The 18,170-nt window shown below is 39.2% G+C and overlaps 1 protein-coding gene across 1 annotated transcript in view; it reads left to right on the top strand.

Moving 5' to 3' along the window:
* The window catches only part of NUP205 (nucleoporin 205), a 57,973-nt gene that overhangs the window by 3,919 nt on the left and 35,884 nt on the right, over window positions 1–18,170 (top strand). The window contains 13 exon segments of the mRNA XM_032221233.1: window positions 167–338; window positions 3,438–3,582; window positions 4,868–5,027; window positions 6,248–6,413; window positions 6,416–6,475; window positions 8,408–8,572; window positions 8,735–8,910; window positions 11,340–11,456; window positions 12,623–12,760; window positions 15,477–15,573; window positions 15,576–15,623; window positions 17,806–17,929; window positions 17,931–18,009. Coding sequence (XP_032077124.1) covers window positions 167–338; window positions 3,438–3,582; window positions 4,868–5,027; window positions 6,248–6,413; window positions 6,416–6,475; window positions 8,408–8,572; window positions 8,735–8,910; window positions 11,340–11,456; window positions 12,623–12,760; window positions 15,477–15,573; window positions 15,576–15,623; window positions 17,806–17,929; window positions 17,931–18,009 — 1,647 coding nt within the window.

Genomic DNA, 18,170 nt, shown 5'->3' on the forward strand with positions numbered 1-18,170 from the left:
AATTATACATTATTACAATATAGTACAGAGGTGTCAAACTCAAACTGTAGAACATTTTATCCATAAAGCAGTATGTTTTGTATTTCCTAATTTGCAGCTGTATTTTAGTAAAAAAAAATCAATTTATCTTTGAGAATAATTAAGCAGTTTTTAAAAATTTTTGTAGCCGAAGAATGCCCAACAGCATGAAAAAGTTCAGAAAGCCAATACTGAGGGAGTTGCTATCCAAGGCCAACAGGGGACCCGATTGTTACCAGAACAGCTCATCAAAGAGGCCTTTATTCTGAGTGATCTTTTTGATATTGGAGAATTGGCAGCTGTTGAACTTCTCCTGGCTGGTAATGTGATGAGACCCAACTGTCACTTCTTTTATTTTCTGATTTTGTTCAGGATTCCTATAAATGCAAAATGCTCAAACCTATCAAGCCTCTTTTTCCAGGTACTTTCCTAGGCTGAGATGCAGTGCTTGCTAGAAATAGTAGTTTTTTTCTGCAAAAGTAGTAATCTAATCCAGCAACCATGAATTAGAAAATTCCTCCTGAGCAAGAAACAGCTAATATCTCTTTTTTAATCCCCAGAGATATGTTTTAAAACTACTAGTATCTAATCATATGAAAGTACGTAATGTTTAATGCTTACACTTGTTTCAATAGAGCGTTTAAAATTGTATCTTTTATTGCTTTTATTGTATGTACATTATGCATTTTCATATATGATTTTCAAATGTTGTAAACTTGGCCTGAGAATATGTTGTTTTCAAGGGCAGCATATAATTTTTTCAAATGAAAATAAATATATATGGGTTATATCATAATACTTAACTAAGTGTAGTTAAGTAATAACTACGTATCCAGAAGGAATTGTTGGTTGTATTTGACTCATTGTGCTAGTAAAATAAGCTAGGAAGGCTGAGAAGATCCTAGACTCTGCCTAAAAACTGTATGTTACTCCTTTTAGATTGAAAAATATTCCCATATAACGTTTTCCCCCAAGTTAGTTATTATTTATTTATTTATTTAAAAAAAATATTGCCACCTATTGCTCATGGCGACTCAGAGTGGCTTACAGGAGACGAAAACACAATATTAATATTAAAATCATGGTTTTAATAACAATTTTAATATGTTGCTTTGAAAAGTAGTCACTTATTGTTTGTGGGTCTAAGCCTTATCAAAGCATTTATTTTAGATTACTGAGAGAAACTTGAAAGTATACATATACCGGTTTCAGTGGTGGGTTTCAAAAATTGTTCGAACCTACTCTGTGGGTGTGGCCTCCTTTGTGGGAGTGGCTTGCCGCCCATGTGACCGGATATGAAGATGCCGACGACACTTCTCAGAACCACCTTAAATCACCTCACACACAGCACTGGCATGCATAAGAATATGATGTAAACTTGTTTTTTAAAAGGCATCTTTGGTTTGCGTTAAAACAACTTCAACACATGCAATGTTCTGATTGCACCACAAACGCAGTAGTCATCCTTACCTTTCACAGAGGCACTGAGTTTTATAAATATGAGCATGATAGTGTAGAATAATCATATCCAAGAACCAGTGATGGGTTTCAAAAAATTTTGGAGCCTCTTCTGTAGGTGTGGCCTGCTTTCCGGGTCCACTGGTGGAACCTTTTCTAACCGGTTCGGTAGATTTGACGAACCGGTTCTACCGAATAGGTGCGAACTGGTAGGAACCCACCTCTGCCGTGTTTCCCCGAAAATACGACGTGTCTCGAAACTAACGCGTTGCCACATTTTTCACGTGGGCAAAAATATAAGCCCACCTCCAAAAATAAACCCTCTGGACAACCCCCCCCCCCTCTGGCCAGGCAGAGCACCGCTCACCGACGTAGCAGTATCCCAAAGGTGCCAAGCCGCGGGAGCCGGGAAGGGGGGGAAAGGCGCTCATGTTGCTTGGCGCCTTTGGGATACCACTAGGTTGGGGAGTGGCGTTCTGCCTGGCCGGAGGGGGGAGTTGCCGGGTGGCTGCTCCCTTACGATCAGGCTCCCGAAGAGCCAGGCACAGCCTCAGGAGTAAAGCAGCCATGAGGTAACCATGCTAACGAGCAGCCGCCCAGCAAATCCCCTCTCCAGCCAAGCAGAGTGCCATTCACTGACCTGGGAGGGTATTACTAAGGAGCCAAGCCACGTGGCGCTCTGCCCCCCCCCCAGCTCCCGCGGCTTGGCACATTCGGGATACCCCCTAGATCAGTGCATGGAGCTCTGCCCGGCTGAAGAGGGGGGTTGCGTGAGCGCATGTTCCGCCCCCAGATTCACCAAGCCCTTGCGCAGCTCTCACAGGGCACCGCTGCTGGCCGCCGCCAGCCCCTGCCACCATGCTCCGAGCATAACTTCCAAACTCCAAAACTCGGGGCCGAGTCTTCCAGCATCGGCTGCTCTAGGAGTGCTCTCTATGGGGGCCGGCTGCCGGACAGAGAGTCTTCCAGCAGCCGGCCCACCATAGAGAGCACTCCTAGAGCGGCTGATGCTGGAAGACTCGGTCCCGAGCTTTGGAGTTTTGAAGTTATGCTTGGAGTGTGGCGGCGGCCAGCAGCGGTGCCCTGGGAGAGCTGCGCAATGGCTTGGTGAGGCTGGGGGCGGAATAGGTGCTCGCGCAACCCCCTTCTCCAGCCGGGCAGAGTTCCATGCACTGACCTAGGGGGTATCCCGGATGTGCCAAGCCACGGAGCTAGGAGGCAGGCAGAGCGCCAGGTGGCTTGGCCCTTAGTGATACCCTCTAGGTCAGTGAATGGCGCTCTGCCCGGCTGGAGAGGGGATTTGCCAGGCGGCTGCTCGTGAGCATGGTTACCTCATGGCTGCTTTGCCCCTGAGGCTGTGCCTGGCTCTTCGGGAGTCTGCTTGCAATGGAGCAGCCGCCCGGCAACCCCAAAACAATAAGCTCTCCCTGATAATAAGCCTAAGGCCACATTTCGTGGGGCAAAAGAAAATAAGACCCTGTCCTATTTTCGGGGAAACACGGTAGTGACTAGTGAAATAGAGAAAGGCTACTAACTATAGTGAAATAGTAGAGGTAGGATACAGGAATGTTTTACTTTGTAAGCTGCTACATGCTCTATTACTGAGGTGTAATAGTATTGTGAAGTGCTTAGTTGTCACACTTTCAGTTTTGATGGAGAAATTGGTTGTTCTTTCTATTTTTTTTTCTGTAGGAATTGGAAAAAAATACCAGATGTAGAGTCAGTTTATACATGACAGAGAAGAGGGCTGTCCCCTTAGTCACTTTTTTTTAAAGAATATTAATAATGGGAACAAAATTGGAGAGGACTGAGTCAGAGGTGAACTTGAGCATTTTATTAAGGAATATTCCATATATTCTGCTCCCCTTCCCTATAATTTGAAACTGGGTAAAAGAAACAGAAAATTTAAAACATCAGAAGCTATGACCCATATGTGACTGCAACTTTATTTTCCTTTTTAGGAGAACACCAGCAGCCTCGTTTCCCAGGTCTCACTAGGGGTTTAGTAGCTGTTCTCTTATACTGGGATGGAAAGCGATGCATTGCAAATTCATTGAGAACACTTATCCAGTCTCGACGAGGCAAGACATGGACACTGGAGCTCAGGTCTGTTTTCAGCAAAAAGATTGGAAAAACCTTAGACATTAGCAGCATATTTATTTTGGACTTGGATTTTCAAAGCCTGATTTTTGCAGTGGAAGGGAAAATTGCCTCTATTCATATAGTATGCATACAGTATTACATAGTTATATAGTATATTATGTATTGTTTTGATCTTTTTGTTTTCCCTCATAATAGTCTTTATTTTGACATCTCCATTTTGATTCTATAGCATCTAGTGCCGTGAAGTGTTGCCCTGTTAGCTGGCCAGTGCGCATGCGTGTGGGCCAGCTGACTTTGGCCTTCTTTTGAGGCCGTTTTTTGCCCTCCGGAGGCTTCCCTGAAGCCTCCAAAGCACAAAAAACCGGCCCTACGGGCAAACTGGAAGTTTGGGAACAGACTTCTGGTTTGCTCGTAGGACTGGTTTTCGACCTCCGGAGCCTTCAGGAGGCTCCGGAGTTTGAAAAATGGCCCTATGGACAAACCGGAAGTCACTTCTGGTTTGCTTGTAGAGCTGGTTTTTGCCCTCTGGAGCCCTCAGGGAAGCCTTCTGAAGACCCATGAAGGTTCTGGAGGGCAAAAAACGGACCTACGACGAACCCCGAAGTTCAGGAATGGTGACTTCCGGGTTCCCTGTAGGTCTGTTTGTCACCCTCTGGAGGCTTTAGGGAAACTCCTGAGGCCTTCAGAAGGCATGGGGGGCGGCGGCGGGGGAGGCTGTTTTCATCCTCTGGAAAGCCTCTGGAGCCAGGGATGGGCGAAAAAACAGCACCAAAAGTGGGGGTAGTGGTATAGTATTTGTTGCTGATTGCACGCATACACACGCTGGGGGGGGTGTCGTGCATAGCATTATGGGTGTGACAAACCAGCGCACAACCTCCCTGTGCTTCCCCCGCTTTTGACACGGCAGTCAAAAAAGGTTTGCCATCACTGATCTAGTGATACATGCATGAGGCTGAGGAGTTAAAAAAAACCTGAGGTAGTACAGCAGTTTACATAATTTTTAAACTATAAGTGAAGGATACCCATGGTTCCCATGGTTAAATGGTGACTTGCATGGTGCTGTAGAGTACATGATTCTGCCTTTGCATCTGTGATACAATTTGTTGCCATCTTGCTTCTATCTCAAGACATAATTCCAACTTTTATCACTTAAAAAGATATGCGTCTTCTCTTGAAAGCCTAATATTGTTGGTATAACTTAATTTCTAATGTTCTACAGTACTGAGGAACATTCAGCAGCATGCCAAAATAAAGTTATTTATGACACTACTATCTTTTTCAATTGCAGTCCTGAGTTGGTGTCTATAACAACACAGTTTACAGATGAATTGATGGAGCAGGGTTTAACTCATAAAATTCTGACTTTGGTATCTCAAATTGATGTGAACACTGAATTTGAAAAATTACAGAAAGAGCGAGGCCTGGGTAGTGAGAAACATCGCAAAGAGGTAATTAATTTTAAAATATAATACTTTTAATATCAGAATACAATTAAGAAAAGCAGCATTCATTTCAAAATCATTTTTTAAAAATTTCATGCAGGTAACCACATTAACATAAATCCAAGATACATGTAAACAGAAAAAGATACAAATTAAAAATTAAAACAAATTAAAAAAAGATCTATGTGTACAAAGAGATGGCTACTATACATGTGAAAATTTATCATAATAAAGAGTTTACTAAATTATAGCCTATTCCTATTAAGGTAAATCAAATAATGCAATCAAATTTGATAAAATTGTGGTTCTTGCTTCTGAAGTCTCATTAATTTAATTTTAACATTTAATGTTTGTATCTCTGTTTCTATGATGCTGGCATATAAATTTAATGGCATATAAATTTAATAAGCAAATGTTGGGTTTTTTTTCCTAATGTGGCAGTTGAAAAGGCCTTTCTAATTCACAATTGTTACGTTATCTAGAATTTTCCAATATCGCACAATGATTGTTCTGCTAAAATGAAATAGATAACAGTAATCAGTTCTTTATTTTTAAAGAACTTATAATTTGGTCCTGTAAATAAATGCAAGAAGCCTAATTCTGGAGAGCATTCAGTTCTTTGTTTAGTGATACTCATCTCTCCGAAAAAAAATTAGCCAAAAGGGTATAATTTTATCACGGTTTTTTTTGACACATCTCCAGTATTTGGAAGAATAATTTATATACAGTGAGTGTGTGTGTGTGTGTGTGTACACATACACATGCATACATAACACCCTCAACCCCTCAATATATGGTGAGTGACACTGTGTATTAAATGTGTTAAGCGTTTTAAATATACACAGTAGATGCAACCCATATATGGAATACTAAATTGCAGATTAGTGTTACAGTGTGAACTTGAATTCTCATACTTCAGTCCCATTGTTATTCCATTAAGACAAAATGTCATACTGCTTTCAATTCCTTACGATTTTTGCCATGCAATTTATTGAAAGTGTCACAGAAATGGTTTATCGTTGCTTTCTTCCATTTCCCACCAGTAGCCCTGCAATACCCAGGCAGTTCCCTTAATTTTAGTCAGAGCCTGTCTTGCTTAGCCTCAGAGATCAGCCTAAATCATAACAATTGTGGCTTAGCAGTGAACTGGTCTCTTGCTGATCCTGTTGCTCCTTCCGCTGCTATAGTGTCAAATGTGTCAAATTCAATATTTTATTTTGAACTAGGTTGCTGATCTTATCAAGGAATGTCGGCAGGCTTTGGCTGAAAGCTTGTTTGTTTGGACTTGCCAGTCATCACTAAGCCGTGATGATATTTTAATCCTGCTTAGTTATTTGGAGAAAGTAACTGTAGAAGCTGATGGATCATTGGACAGAGTAAACTTGGCACTACTTTGGCTGTTCTGTATTGTTTTGATGTCAGCTTTCTAGAACAGATAACTGAAGATCGAGACGGTAATATTTTCCATTTTAATTCGTATTGAAAGATGTGCCATTCATGTCATTAATTTATATATATATATATATTAATAGCTAAATAGCTTGAAATAGATCTATACTAGTCTCCCTTTATTTATTTATCAGCATAAATATAACAAATGTAACAAAAAGGCAACAGTAAAAAATATTGGGTTTCTGTCTGGATGGTCTCTTGTGACGAGCCGAAGACAGAGAGAGGAAGTGTGACCTTCCTCCCATATTTGGGCATACCAGGGGTTGTGACTTTAAATATATATATATGTATGTATGTATGTATGCATGCATGCATGCATGCATGCATGCACACACACACACACATACACACACACACACACACACACACACACACACACTAATAAATAAAATATTAATTGTTTACATTAGCTGTTATATTCCTATGAGTCTACGGTAGGCTTTTTAAAAAGGATAGTTTCTCAGATATGAGAAGAATGTTCAGCAACTTTTGCATACTGAAATGATTACTTCTAACAAGACTAGGACAGGCTATATCGAGTTTAATGAGTATAAGACATGGATTATGAATTTTTCAGTAATTTTCATTTAGAATAAGTTTATCTAATAAGATTAGGTTGCTAACGTTTTTAGATTTTTTTTTCTAGCAGCCTTTTCATGATTTAGCAAGAAGATGGTTCTTTTCATGGACAATGGAATAGATTACAGCTGTTATATAACCATTTCTTGAATCTTTATCAGGCCAAGAACTCACTATTACGCTAGATGAAAAATAAAAAGTAGGAACTGACCTTTCTACCTTGTAGATAGAAACTTGTTGTTTATAAATTAGATGTAGAGTAAATAATTGTAGTATTAAGTAGAGTATCTTTACTGTATAGTTTTTTGAATTGGACAAACACATGTCTGTTTAGGAGTCTGGATTTGTGGGAATTAGATGGCAGTTAAGGGGATTTTCTATTCCTGTGTTTACTTCCCACTTGTAATATTAGTAGTCATTGACTTACAACAGTTCATTTAGTCACCATTTAAAGTTACAATGGTACTGAACAAAGTGACTTATGACTGTTTTTCACATTTACAACCATTTCAGCACTTCCATGGTCACGTGGTCAAAATTCAGATGCTTGGCAACTGACTCACATTTAAGACAGTTGCAGTGTCCCAGGATCATGTGATCATCTTTTGTAACATTCTGACCAGCATAGTCAATGGGGACGCCAGATTCATTCGTTTAACATCCAAGTTACTAACTTAACAACTGCAGTAATTCACTTAACAGGTTTGGCAAGAAAGGTTGTAAAATGAGGCAAACTCACTTAACAAGTGTCTCATTTAGCAACAGAATCTTTGGGCTCAATTGTGGTCATAAGTAAAAAAACTACCTGTACTCTGAAGTCCATTATTTGGGGTAAAGTTTAAGAATGTCATTACTTCTACCAGAAGAATCTTAGCTTAAATAAATTAACACAAAATCAATAGGGAAGATGGGGGATGCTTTTGATTTTTATTACATACATATAAAATTGCTTAAAGTCTTCTGAAAATAAACATAATCTAAACTGGAAGAATTTATGATCAAATGTTTCATTAGCCAATTAACTTTACAGCGAATTCTTCTTTGGCAGAGAACTGCACTCTAAATTTCAAAGAAGTATAATACTAAATAAGAGCAATGCATTTATTCATAGAACTCCATTTGTGTTAAAATAGAAATCCAGTGTACATTTTATTTTATCTCTGAATTTAACTTTTTATTGGTTGTGCTTCTATACCACATTAAGCCATAATGTGATTTCCATGCTTAAACCCAGTCATGATGCACATTGAACATTATGTATCCATGATCTAATATGGTATAAAATTATACAAATTAAGTTTTTTTCAATGGAATTGGACCATTTCATTGATAGATACTTTTTATTATTACTCTAGAACTGATGCGCCAGTTGCCGCTACTAACTGAGAGACAGTATATAGCAGCAATCCATACACGCCTTCAGGAATCTCGGCCTTGGAAACTACCAGGACTTCAAGCTACTGTTAGGTTAGCTTGGGCGCTAACTTTGCGTGGAATTTCACACATCTCTGATGTGACAGGTAAATTTGATTAAAAGTGGTATTTAGTCAAGGAACCTTCATTTCAATGAAGGAAGCAAATCTGCAAACATTCCACTGATTAAAATGGCAGCGCTAACTGATATTTCCTATGAAGTATGGATGTGCTGTGACATTGCTTCTTCTGTTCTTTCTTCTTTGCAGCATTTGCGGAATTCACTGAAGCTGATGAAGCAATGGCAGAATTAGCAATTGCAGACAATGTTTTTCTATTCCTCACTGAATCTGTAGTGAGAGCAGAGAACTTTTATCAGGAAGAATTTTACATCCGTAGAATCCACAACCTTATCACAGATTTCCTTACCCTGATGCCAATGAAAGTAAGTTTCATGGGGAGGGAGCTAAGTTACATTTATCTTGAATATAAATAGATCAAATATTTCAGGGTAATTTCTTTACACAGACTTGAAAAAAGCATGTCTAGTGTTTTAGAAAAGATTTTAAACAAAAAAATATGATTAAAAATAGAGACATATCCTTCAAACAATATTCAGACATAATTTATCTGTTAGCTGACTATTCATCTAAATATAGGCTTAATTAAAAAAATCTATAATGATTATATTGAAGATATCTTTCCCAAATATATTAAAATACTTTAAATATTTTTCTTCATCTCTATTTCTTATATAACTAGTCAGAATTTAAGTTCTTTGGAATAAGTCAAATTGTTAATTTTATTAATCTATAGTTATAAATAGTCCTCATTTAATGATTACCTGTTCATTGACTCTTTACAACATTCCTTTTACAATCACTGGAATGTCTTCAATGGAACATACTTGAAACACCCATTTTCACACTTAGGTAACCCTGAGGGCACAGATAAACCCCCAAGTCCCCTCAACGACTCTCAAAGAGAGTGCTAATAACCAGATGACTGCAAGGAATATAAATCCTTCCATTCCCCACCCTCAGTCAGAACTGAAGAAGCTTCTTGGATGAGAATCAAAACATCTTCAAGGAAAAAATAAGAAAGTCCACGCCTTTTGAAAAAGCTCCTTTGGGACAATTATCTTTTGATTATACAGTAGTGGCCAAAATTCTGAAAACCTTTTGGTAGAAGTGTACAGTGTTAGAATATTCATGAATGGGAGAGACATGGGAACAATGTCAGCCAATGAATAGGCATAGCAACTAAGTCAGCCAGTGGGAGCTTAAGCAGATCTGAGTCTGTGCAGAGAATTGAAACAGAAACTTAAGCAGTCTGCTGCTCTGAGAAGTAAACAAGCAGTCTGTCTGGGCTTGTCTGCTGAAATGAAACTAACTGCTTATGTTTGCCTCCTCCCTTATGTTTACTTGGAAGAACCACCTGTTGATATTGTACATTTATTCATCTATTCTGTATATAAAGAAGTAAATGAATCCAGCTGAATCTGTTATCTGTGTGTGCTTTCTGGATTTAATTTTTGCAACAAACTCTGACATACAGTATTTTTGAGGTTTGATGGCTAATAACACCACTTTTTTGGAGTAATACCATAAAATATATATCAATAGAAAGATAATTTAATCAAGAATTTAATGCAATAACTTTTATGACGGATTTGCTATTAGAATAGCAGTTACAGAAGAAAAGTGAAGCATGTAGATGAGAAAAAAACGAGATGTACAAAAGTTTTTTTTTTTTAAATGAACACAAACAGAAAAATGAAAAACACAAAACCATCTTCCATTACAAATTGTAGAAAGTTTGATGGTTGGTTACAAAACTTATGTGCGTCCTTCCACAGTAATCGTCTATAATTCATATTGAATCACATATTTTTAAATCAAGTATGCAGTATTTATTTACATTGCTTTCATCATACCTCAGCCTTCATTTGACTAATTGTTTTTACATCCTTTTATATGAAATATTTCAATTTAAAGCAAAACCACATAATGGCATTCCATTAACTCCTCCCAACATCCTACAATAAAATTGCATCTTTATAACATGTTCTAAATAAAAAATTGATTATGTTTAATTTCTAAACTTCCTTTCATAGTCTCTATTTGCAATTTATATAGAATTTCCTCTTACCAAACCAATACATATATATGCATTATTATCATTATCAATCATTTAATTAACTACAACCATTATCACTTCATTTTATGCATAATACTCTAAATTTAACTAAATTTTACTTAATTTTTATTATCAGCTTTCATTACATCAACCTGTGTCTTTCCAGTAATAGTGCAGTCTTATGTCTATTTCCATTTGTAGCATTAGCATTCTGATTAACATCTTGGTAAGTCTTATATAGGCTTCTCTTCGCAAGTTATTGTTCATTTCATTTCTTACGTAAACTCAAAACCCTCCATTTGCTTCTTCATCATCTTATCTTTAGTTATCACTCATGCTTCTGATAAATTTTCTACATTTTCCACATGTAGAATAATGTCAAAAGTTTTGTCTTGCCTTATATATCGGGTATGTTAAATGTCCATATTAATGTGATTTTTACATACTGACAAATATGAGTCTCTTTAAAGGGCTCTCGATAAGTGTTAAAGGCTATTGTTCTTAAGGCTCAATATTATTTCTGGGTTGGGATACTAATTGTAGGGATCCAGTGATTGAATCAAAATGCTGGACTCAGACGTGCCTTAAGCTAATCAAGCAGGATACTTCTCATGTTTAGTAAAAAAAATACTCTTTCCTTTTGTTCATTTACTCCTCCAAGTTTAAAATGCTAATGGTGGTAAATCATACAGATTTTTCTTTTTCTTTCTTTTATTTACTTGACCAATTGTATAGGTGAAACAACTGAGAAACCGTGCTGATGAAGATGCCCGTATGATTCATATGAGTATACAGATGGGTAATGAACCACCTTTATCTGTTAGAAGAGATTTAGAACATCTGATGCTTTTAGTAAGTTAATGTTCTTATTTTGAATAGTATTTGTCTTTTAAAATAAACACAGCAAATGTTTATGTTAAAATGTATTTAAATTTTTATTTTAATTACATATGTGGGCATTTATATAATCACTTTTTATTAACCTAATTTCCTCAGGGCACAACATTTTAAAATAAAGAAAACAACAGAAGTAGATCTTGTAACTAACCATGTTTTTTAATTTCTTTCTGGAAAGATTGTTCTACCCTCTCACCTAGAATTTAAGCCTCAGAGCAGACAAAATTCCTGATTTCTTTGCTCTTCAATAAGCAAATCTGTACATATATTGACTTGCATTTTTTGCCATGAAATAGCTTATGTAGCTGTGTCTATGAAGTTCTGCTATAAACAAGTTCATGAATGGGCTTGAGGGTCTACAGCAGCATTTCTCAATTTCAGCACTTTTAAGATCTGTAGATTTCAGCTCCCAAAAATCACCAGCCATAGTGGTTTAATAAATTTATTGTAAAAAAAGTTTGAGAAACACTACTGTAGAGATTTATTGCTATGCTTGGTGTGAAGTCTAATATGCTTTCCACTCCTATCATTACTTTACGGAAGAAGAAACTGTTTTATGAACAGCAAAGGGCTTGTTTTTCTTAATATATATATAGACTAATTTCTTTAGAAGCAAGTAACATAAGAGGGCTTAATCTCCCCAAAATCTTGCCAAAAGAATGGCAATGGAAGGGAGCTATGTTTCTCGCTTTCTGTTGCATGCTTTTATTTAGTTTTTCTCGTTATCCTTCTCTTTCCTGTCTTTTTTGGTATTGACCTTTAGAATATCTGAATGTAAGTTTATATAGTCTATTGTATAAGTTGTGTTAAGCAAATAATAATTTACCTTTATCATAATTACTCAATAAAATCTGAAAAGATTCCACAGATTATTAATAATAACCTTTGTCATAATTGCTCTGAAAAGCAATTTCTAAAAGATTCATAGATTTTAAAAGAGCATATAACAATTTAAATGATCATGTATAGGAATTATGTTAAATACCTTGGTGTGGTCATGTGACATCATGCTTTATATTGCATTGTTTAGTGACAAATTCCAATCCTAATTGCTGTTGTTAACTAAGGACTATGTACATTTGTGGAAATTCATTTTTTTAATTTTTTTTCTTCCTTTAAAGATTGCTGAGTTATACAAGAAAGATCCCTTTAATCTGGAATTTGCTCTGGAATATTGGTGTCCTTCAGACTCTCTGCAGAGCTCCACTATCATAGGATCATATCTTGGTATAGCCCATCAAAGACCACCTCAGCGTCAGGTTAGAAAAATGATTTCTTTCTTTGGAATGCCTGTGATTTGAAATGCCTTTGTTTAATTTAGATTTTTAATTTTTTAAAAACATCTTTGTTGACTGTGTCCACTATTAAAGGAAGAGCCCTGTTGAGAAGAAGTTATTGCACACCACTTCCTTTTATTGAAATTAGAGTGGATTGCTAACCCCCCTTTCCCACTCCCTCTCTAAATACTAGTCTCTATGTTTCAGGATTTGCTTAACGTGTAGTTATAAAGATTACCTAAAATACTGCATAAATACTGTAGTTTTAGTTTTGCTTACTGTTTCAAAAATTAAAATAAACCAATCTCCAAACTAAATCCAGACACTTTTTGAGTTTGAGAGAGATAAATGCATACTTAGTACTGTGTTTTCCCGAAATTACGATACGCCCTGATAATAAGGACATGCCTATTTTCCTGTGGACAAAAATATACACCGCCCCATAATAAGCCCCTGGACAACCCCTCCCTCCAGCCAGGCAGAGCTCCACTCACAAACCTAGCGATATCCCAAAGACGCAAAGACACAGGAGCCGGAGGGAGGGAGGGCAAAGGTGCTCACATTGCTTGAAGCCTTTGGGATACTGCTAGGTTGGTGGGTGGCGCTGTGCCCAGCTGGAGCGGGGGGTTGCTAGGCAGCTGCTCTCATGAGCAGCCGCCCAGCAATGCCCCTTTCCAGCCGGGCAGAGCGCCACTCACTGACCCAGTAATATCCCAAAGGCGCTAAGCACGTGGTGCTCTGCCTGGCTGGAAAGAAAAGTTGTGTGAGTACTTGTTCTGCCTCCAGCTCACGTGCCTACCAGCATCACCAGACCCGGCTTTCCCTGCAGGGCCGGGCCAGGGAGCTGCCGCCACCGTGGCCCCACTGCTGCTGCCTCAGCCTGCTGCACCCCCGCCATGATGCTCCGAGCATAACCAGCTTCCAAACTCCGGAGATCCGCTGCCGAGTCTTCCAGCAGCAGCCACTCTGGGACTACGTTCTATGGTTGTGGACTGGCTGCGGGAAGCAGCGGCAGTGGAGCCAGCATTGCCCTGGCCCTGCCCTGCAGGGAGACACATGAGCTGGGACATAACAAGTGCTCGCGCAACCTCTCTTTCCAGCTGGGCAGAGCGCCACGCTGCTTAGTGCCTTGAGATATTACTGGGTCGGTGAGTGGTGCTCTGCCCAGCTGGAAAGGGGCATTGCCGGGGCTGCTCATGAGCGTGGTCACCTCATGGCGGCTTTGTTGCGCTGCTGCAACAGTTTGCCCCTGAGGCTGTGCCCGGCTCTTCGGGGCCGCTCACAAAAGAGCAGCCACCCAGCAACCCAAACCAATAAGCCCCCCTCCGGTAATAAGGCCCAAGCAAAATTTGGGGTGGTCAAAAGAAAATAAGACTGTCTTATTTCGGGGAAACACGGTATAATCAACTGTATAGTAATCAGAAATTTCAGTGGAAGAACCATCATTTAAACCTCTGGGTAGCACATGACCTGGTGTAGAGTATATGTGGGTGAATGGAGAGAATACTAGAATTGTATATTTATTATTATGTAGTACACTCTTGTCTATCACTTTTCACGAGTTTTGAGGGAAACTTGAACGTTTGGGATGCTGTAGATCCGTTTCTGCTACACCATTCACTTATTGACATTATTTATATTCCCATCCCTGCCCCATTTTTGGCACTGACGAAGTTTCTCTTGCATTCTATAGCAGGGGTGTCAAACTCGATTTTCACTTAGCTCGATGTCACTCCTGTCAGGGGGCCTGTGGTGGCCCAAGTGCTCTGCCAACAAAAACAGGCTCTTGAGCTCTGTTTTTGACTGCCACAGCTCCTGCAACCTCTGCCAGTGAAAATGAAGCTCCATTTTCGCTGGCAGAGGGTTGCAGGAGACCATGGCAACTGAAATGGAGCTCGGGAGCCCGTTTTTGCTGGCAGAAGCATGCGGAGTGGTCCTTCACTGTTTCCAGGGTGGCCCCAAGGGCCAGATCTAAGTACTCCACGGATACGGCCTTGAGTTTGACACCCCAGTTCTACAGCATTTCTTCACTTGATCCTGGAGATGCATCCCAAGAATTACCAGAGACAAACAGCGACTGTGAAATGGTAGACTGTATATCCACTAGTTCCTGGAGCTTTTTTCTGAAAACCATAGGATTGCAAGCTCCCCCACCCCCACCCATTGAAATATGTCATGGTTAATATTGCCATTAGGCACATTGCAGTTAGTTCTAATAAACATAAATATGTAAAAATTTGATTGCTGTATTTAAGCAGATTGTGTACATTTGTTAACAATAATTCAAATTTACATTGGTGCTGGAAAAATATGATCAGTCCTCACAAATTTGCTGCGGGTGCTTGACAACCAGCTTGTATTTATGACAGTTGCAGTATCCTAGGGTCATGTGAGTGCCATTTGCAACTTTCACAGGAGGCTTCCAACGAGGAGAATCAATGGGGTGGGGGGAGCTGATTGGCTTACGGGTTGATTCAGTTAATAACCACAGTAATTTGCTTAATGGACGTGGCAAAAGTCTTAAAATTAGAGGTGGTTCATTTAACAACTGCATCACTTGGAAAACGAAAAAGTTGGTCCTATTGTGGTCATTAGTTAGAACTACGTGTATGTTGCTAACCACAGATATTTGAAAACAAATGTCAAGGTTTTGTTGAGTAGGTATTCCTACTTAGATGAATCTTTGTTTATATTGCAGGTTGTTTTATCAAAATTCGTTAGACAAATGGGAGACCTGCTTCCTTCCACAATTTATATTCCTTATCTAAAAATGCTCCAGGGATTGGCCAATGGACCCGGTGTTCTCATTAGCTTTACTTTGCTAAAGGTAATGGTAGTACTCATGGTAAGAAATATAGCACCACATAGGCTGAATGTTTGATGTTTTATTTTCACTGTAAATACACATAAGCTAATCCTAAGTACAATGTCTTCAGGGAAGTAATTGAACACTTAGATTGAAGCTTTTCATGTTTATAGGTAGTCCTCAACAACAGTTCATTGGCATGAAAAAAACTGACATGACCATTTTTCACAGTTACAACTTTTGCAGCATCCCCATGATCATTTGATCAAAATTCAGATGCTTGGTAATCATCATTTTTATGACAGTTGCTGTGTCCATGTGATCACTTTTTACGACTTTTTGACAAGCATTCACTTATCAACAGGATTACTAATTTAACAACTACAGTGATTCACTTAACAAGTGTGGTAAGAAAGGTCGTAAAATAAGGCAAAACTCACTAACTTTGCTTAGCAACAGAAACTTTCATAAGTCGGGAGAGTACCGTATTACCGTATTTTTTGGAGTATAAGACACTTTTTCCCTCAAAAAAGAGGCTGAAAATCTGGGTGCGTCATACACCAGCGGTTCTCAACCTGTGGTCGCGACCCCTTGGGGGTCAAACGACCCTTCAAGGGGTCGCCTAAGACCATCACCTCCATATCCTGAAGTGGCAGGTGCTGAGAACGCCGGGTGGTGAAGCAGCCTCTCCTGGCTCGGGCACAACCCAGACACCGCACCACTGTCTCCACGCCAGGGAAACGCCAAAGTGCTGAAGGGGGACACGGGTTCTTCTGAGTGGTGGATCAGCCTCAGCTCCGATGAATGTCCGAGTGAGTGCGATCGGCGGTGCTGCTTCAGCCCAGCCGATCGACCAGGGACTTGAAAGCACCAGGAAAACCAGGAGGACCGGCGGGACAGTCGGGCCACCGCTTCAACTGGGATTCAAGCCCCTTGGGCCTGACGCTGCCTTGCCACCCCGAGCTGGTCCTGGTCCTGCGGGCTAAACTGAGTTGGAGGCTTTTGGATGGCAGGAGAGGTCGGAGGGGGGACAGGCCCGCACCCATCCTTCGGTCCTGAGGAATTCCATTCGGGATGGAGGGAAGCACAGTTTGAGTAGCTTAAGCTCTGTTTAAAATCAATTTAAAGGGAACTTCTTAACTCGTGTAAATCAATTGCTCGCACGAATAAACCATTACCACCCACACGCATGGTGTAACGATTCAAAAGAAAGAAGACAAGAGAAAGAAAAAGAAAGAAAAGAAAAGAAAAGAAGAAAGAGAAAGAAGTGGAAAGAACAAGGGGAGAAAAGAAAAGGAAAGAGAAAGAAAGAAAGAAGAAAGAAAGAAAGAAAGAAAGAAAAAGAATGAAAGAAAGAAAGAAAGAAAGAGGGAGAAAAAAGAAGAAAGAAGAAGAAAGAAAAAGAAAGACGAAAATGGAAAGAAAGAAGAAAGGGAGGAATGAAAAGAAAAGAAAAAGAAAGAAATAGAAAGAAAAGGGAAGAGGGAGGGAGGAATGGAAGAAAGAATGAAAGAAAAGGGAAGGGGGGAATGGATAGAAAGAAAGAAAGAAGAAAAGAGAGGGAGGAATGGAAAAAAAGAAGAAAGGGAGGGAGGAATGGAAGAAAGAAAGAAAAGAAAACTGGTGGGTGGGGGAACGGAATGTAAAAAAAGTAAACTTAATAAAGTGAAACTCATCTAAACCACGAACTACTGCTGGAGGCAGGCAGGGAGGTTGTTTTATCCTGGAAAATCCCAACCTCGCTGATCTTCTACCAAACCAAGATTGGCAGATTAATCACTATGCTTTAATTATGTTCAATTTGTAATAATGAAAATACATCCTGCATATCAGATATTTACATTACGATTCATAATAGTAGCAAAATTACAGTTGTGAAGTAGCAACGAAATAATTTTATGGTTGGGGTCACCACAACATGAGGAACTGTATTAAAGTCACGGCATTGGGAAGGTTCAGAACCACTGTTATACACTGAATACAGCAGTGGTTCTCAACCTGTGGGTCGGGACCCCTTTGGGGGTCGAATGACCCTTTCATGGGGATCGCCTAAGACCATCGGAAAACACATTTTCAAAAAATTCAGAAAACATAAAATAATCTTATGGTTGGAGTCACTGGTCTAAATTATTTTAGTCACTCAATGAGATTGAGTTTAGGGAATTTTTTTTTCCACTTGTAATTTATTTAATATAATCTACATTATTTTTTTTTCATTCAGCTGAAAACATCCAAGGAGCAGGTGGAAGTCCTGTCTCTTGGGAGCATTTCTTCCACTCCTTGATGCTGTACCATGAACATTTACGTAAAGATTTGCCAAGTGCAGAGAGCACTCAGTATCGTCATTCCTCTCAGAGGCATCACACAGAAGGAACAGGATGGATTAATTGCTTTTCTGCAGCTTACTACGACTATTGTGAAATGGGTAGGTAGTTACTTGACATATGAAGAAATTCAGTTGCTACTTTATTCAATAGTCACTGATATTTGGCCCCAGGAGTAATCAAAGGAGCTAAGAGGGGCCATAGGTCTAGTTTAACTGAAGGTAAATTTGGTGGGAGAAAAACAATGTGTAAGAAAATGTTA

This window comes from Thamnophis elegans, chromosome 7 (genome assembly GCF_009769535.1).
Source record: "Thamnophis elegans isolate rThaEle1 chromosome 7, rThaEle1.pri, whole genome shotgun sequence".
In the NCBI taxonomy this organism is placed as follows: Eukaryota; Metazoa; Chordata; class Lepidosauria; order Squamata; family Colubridae; genus Thamnophis; species Thamnophis elegans.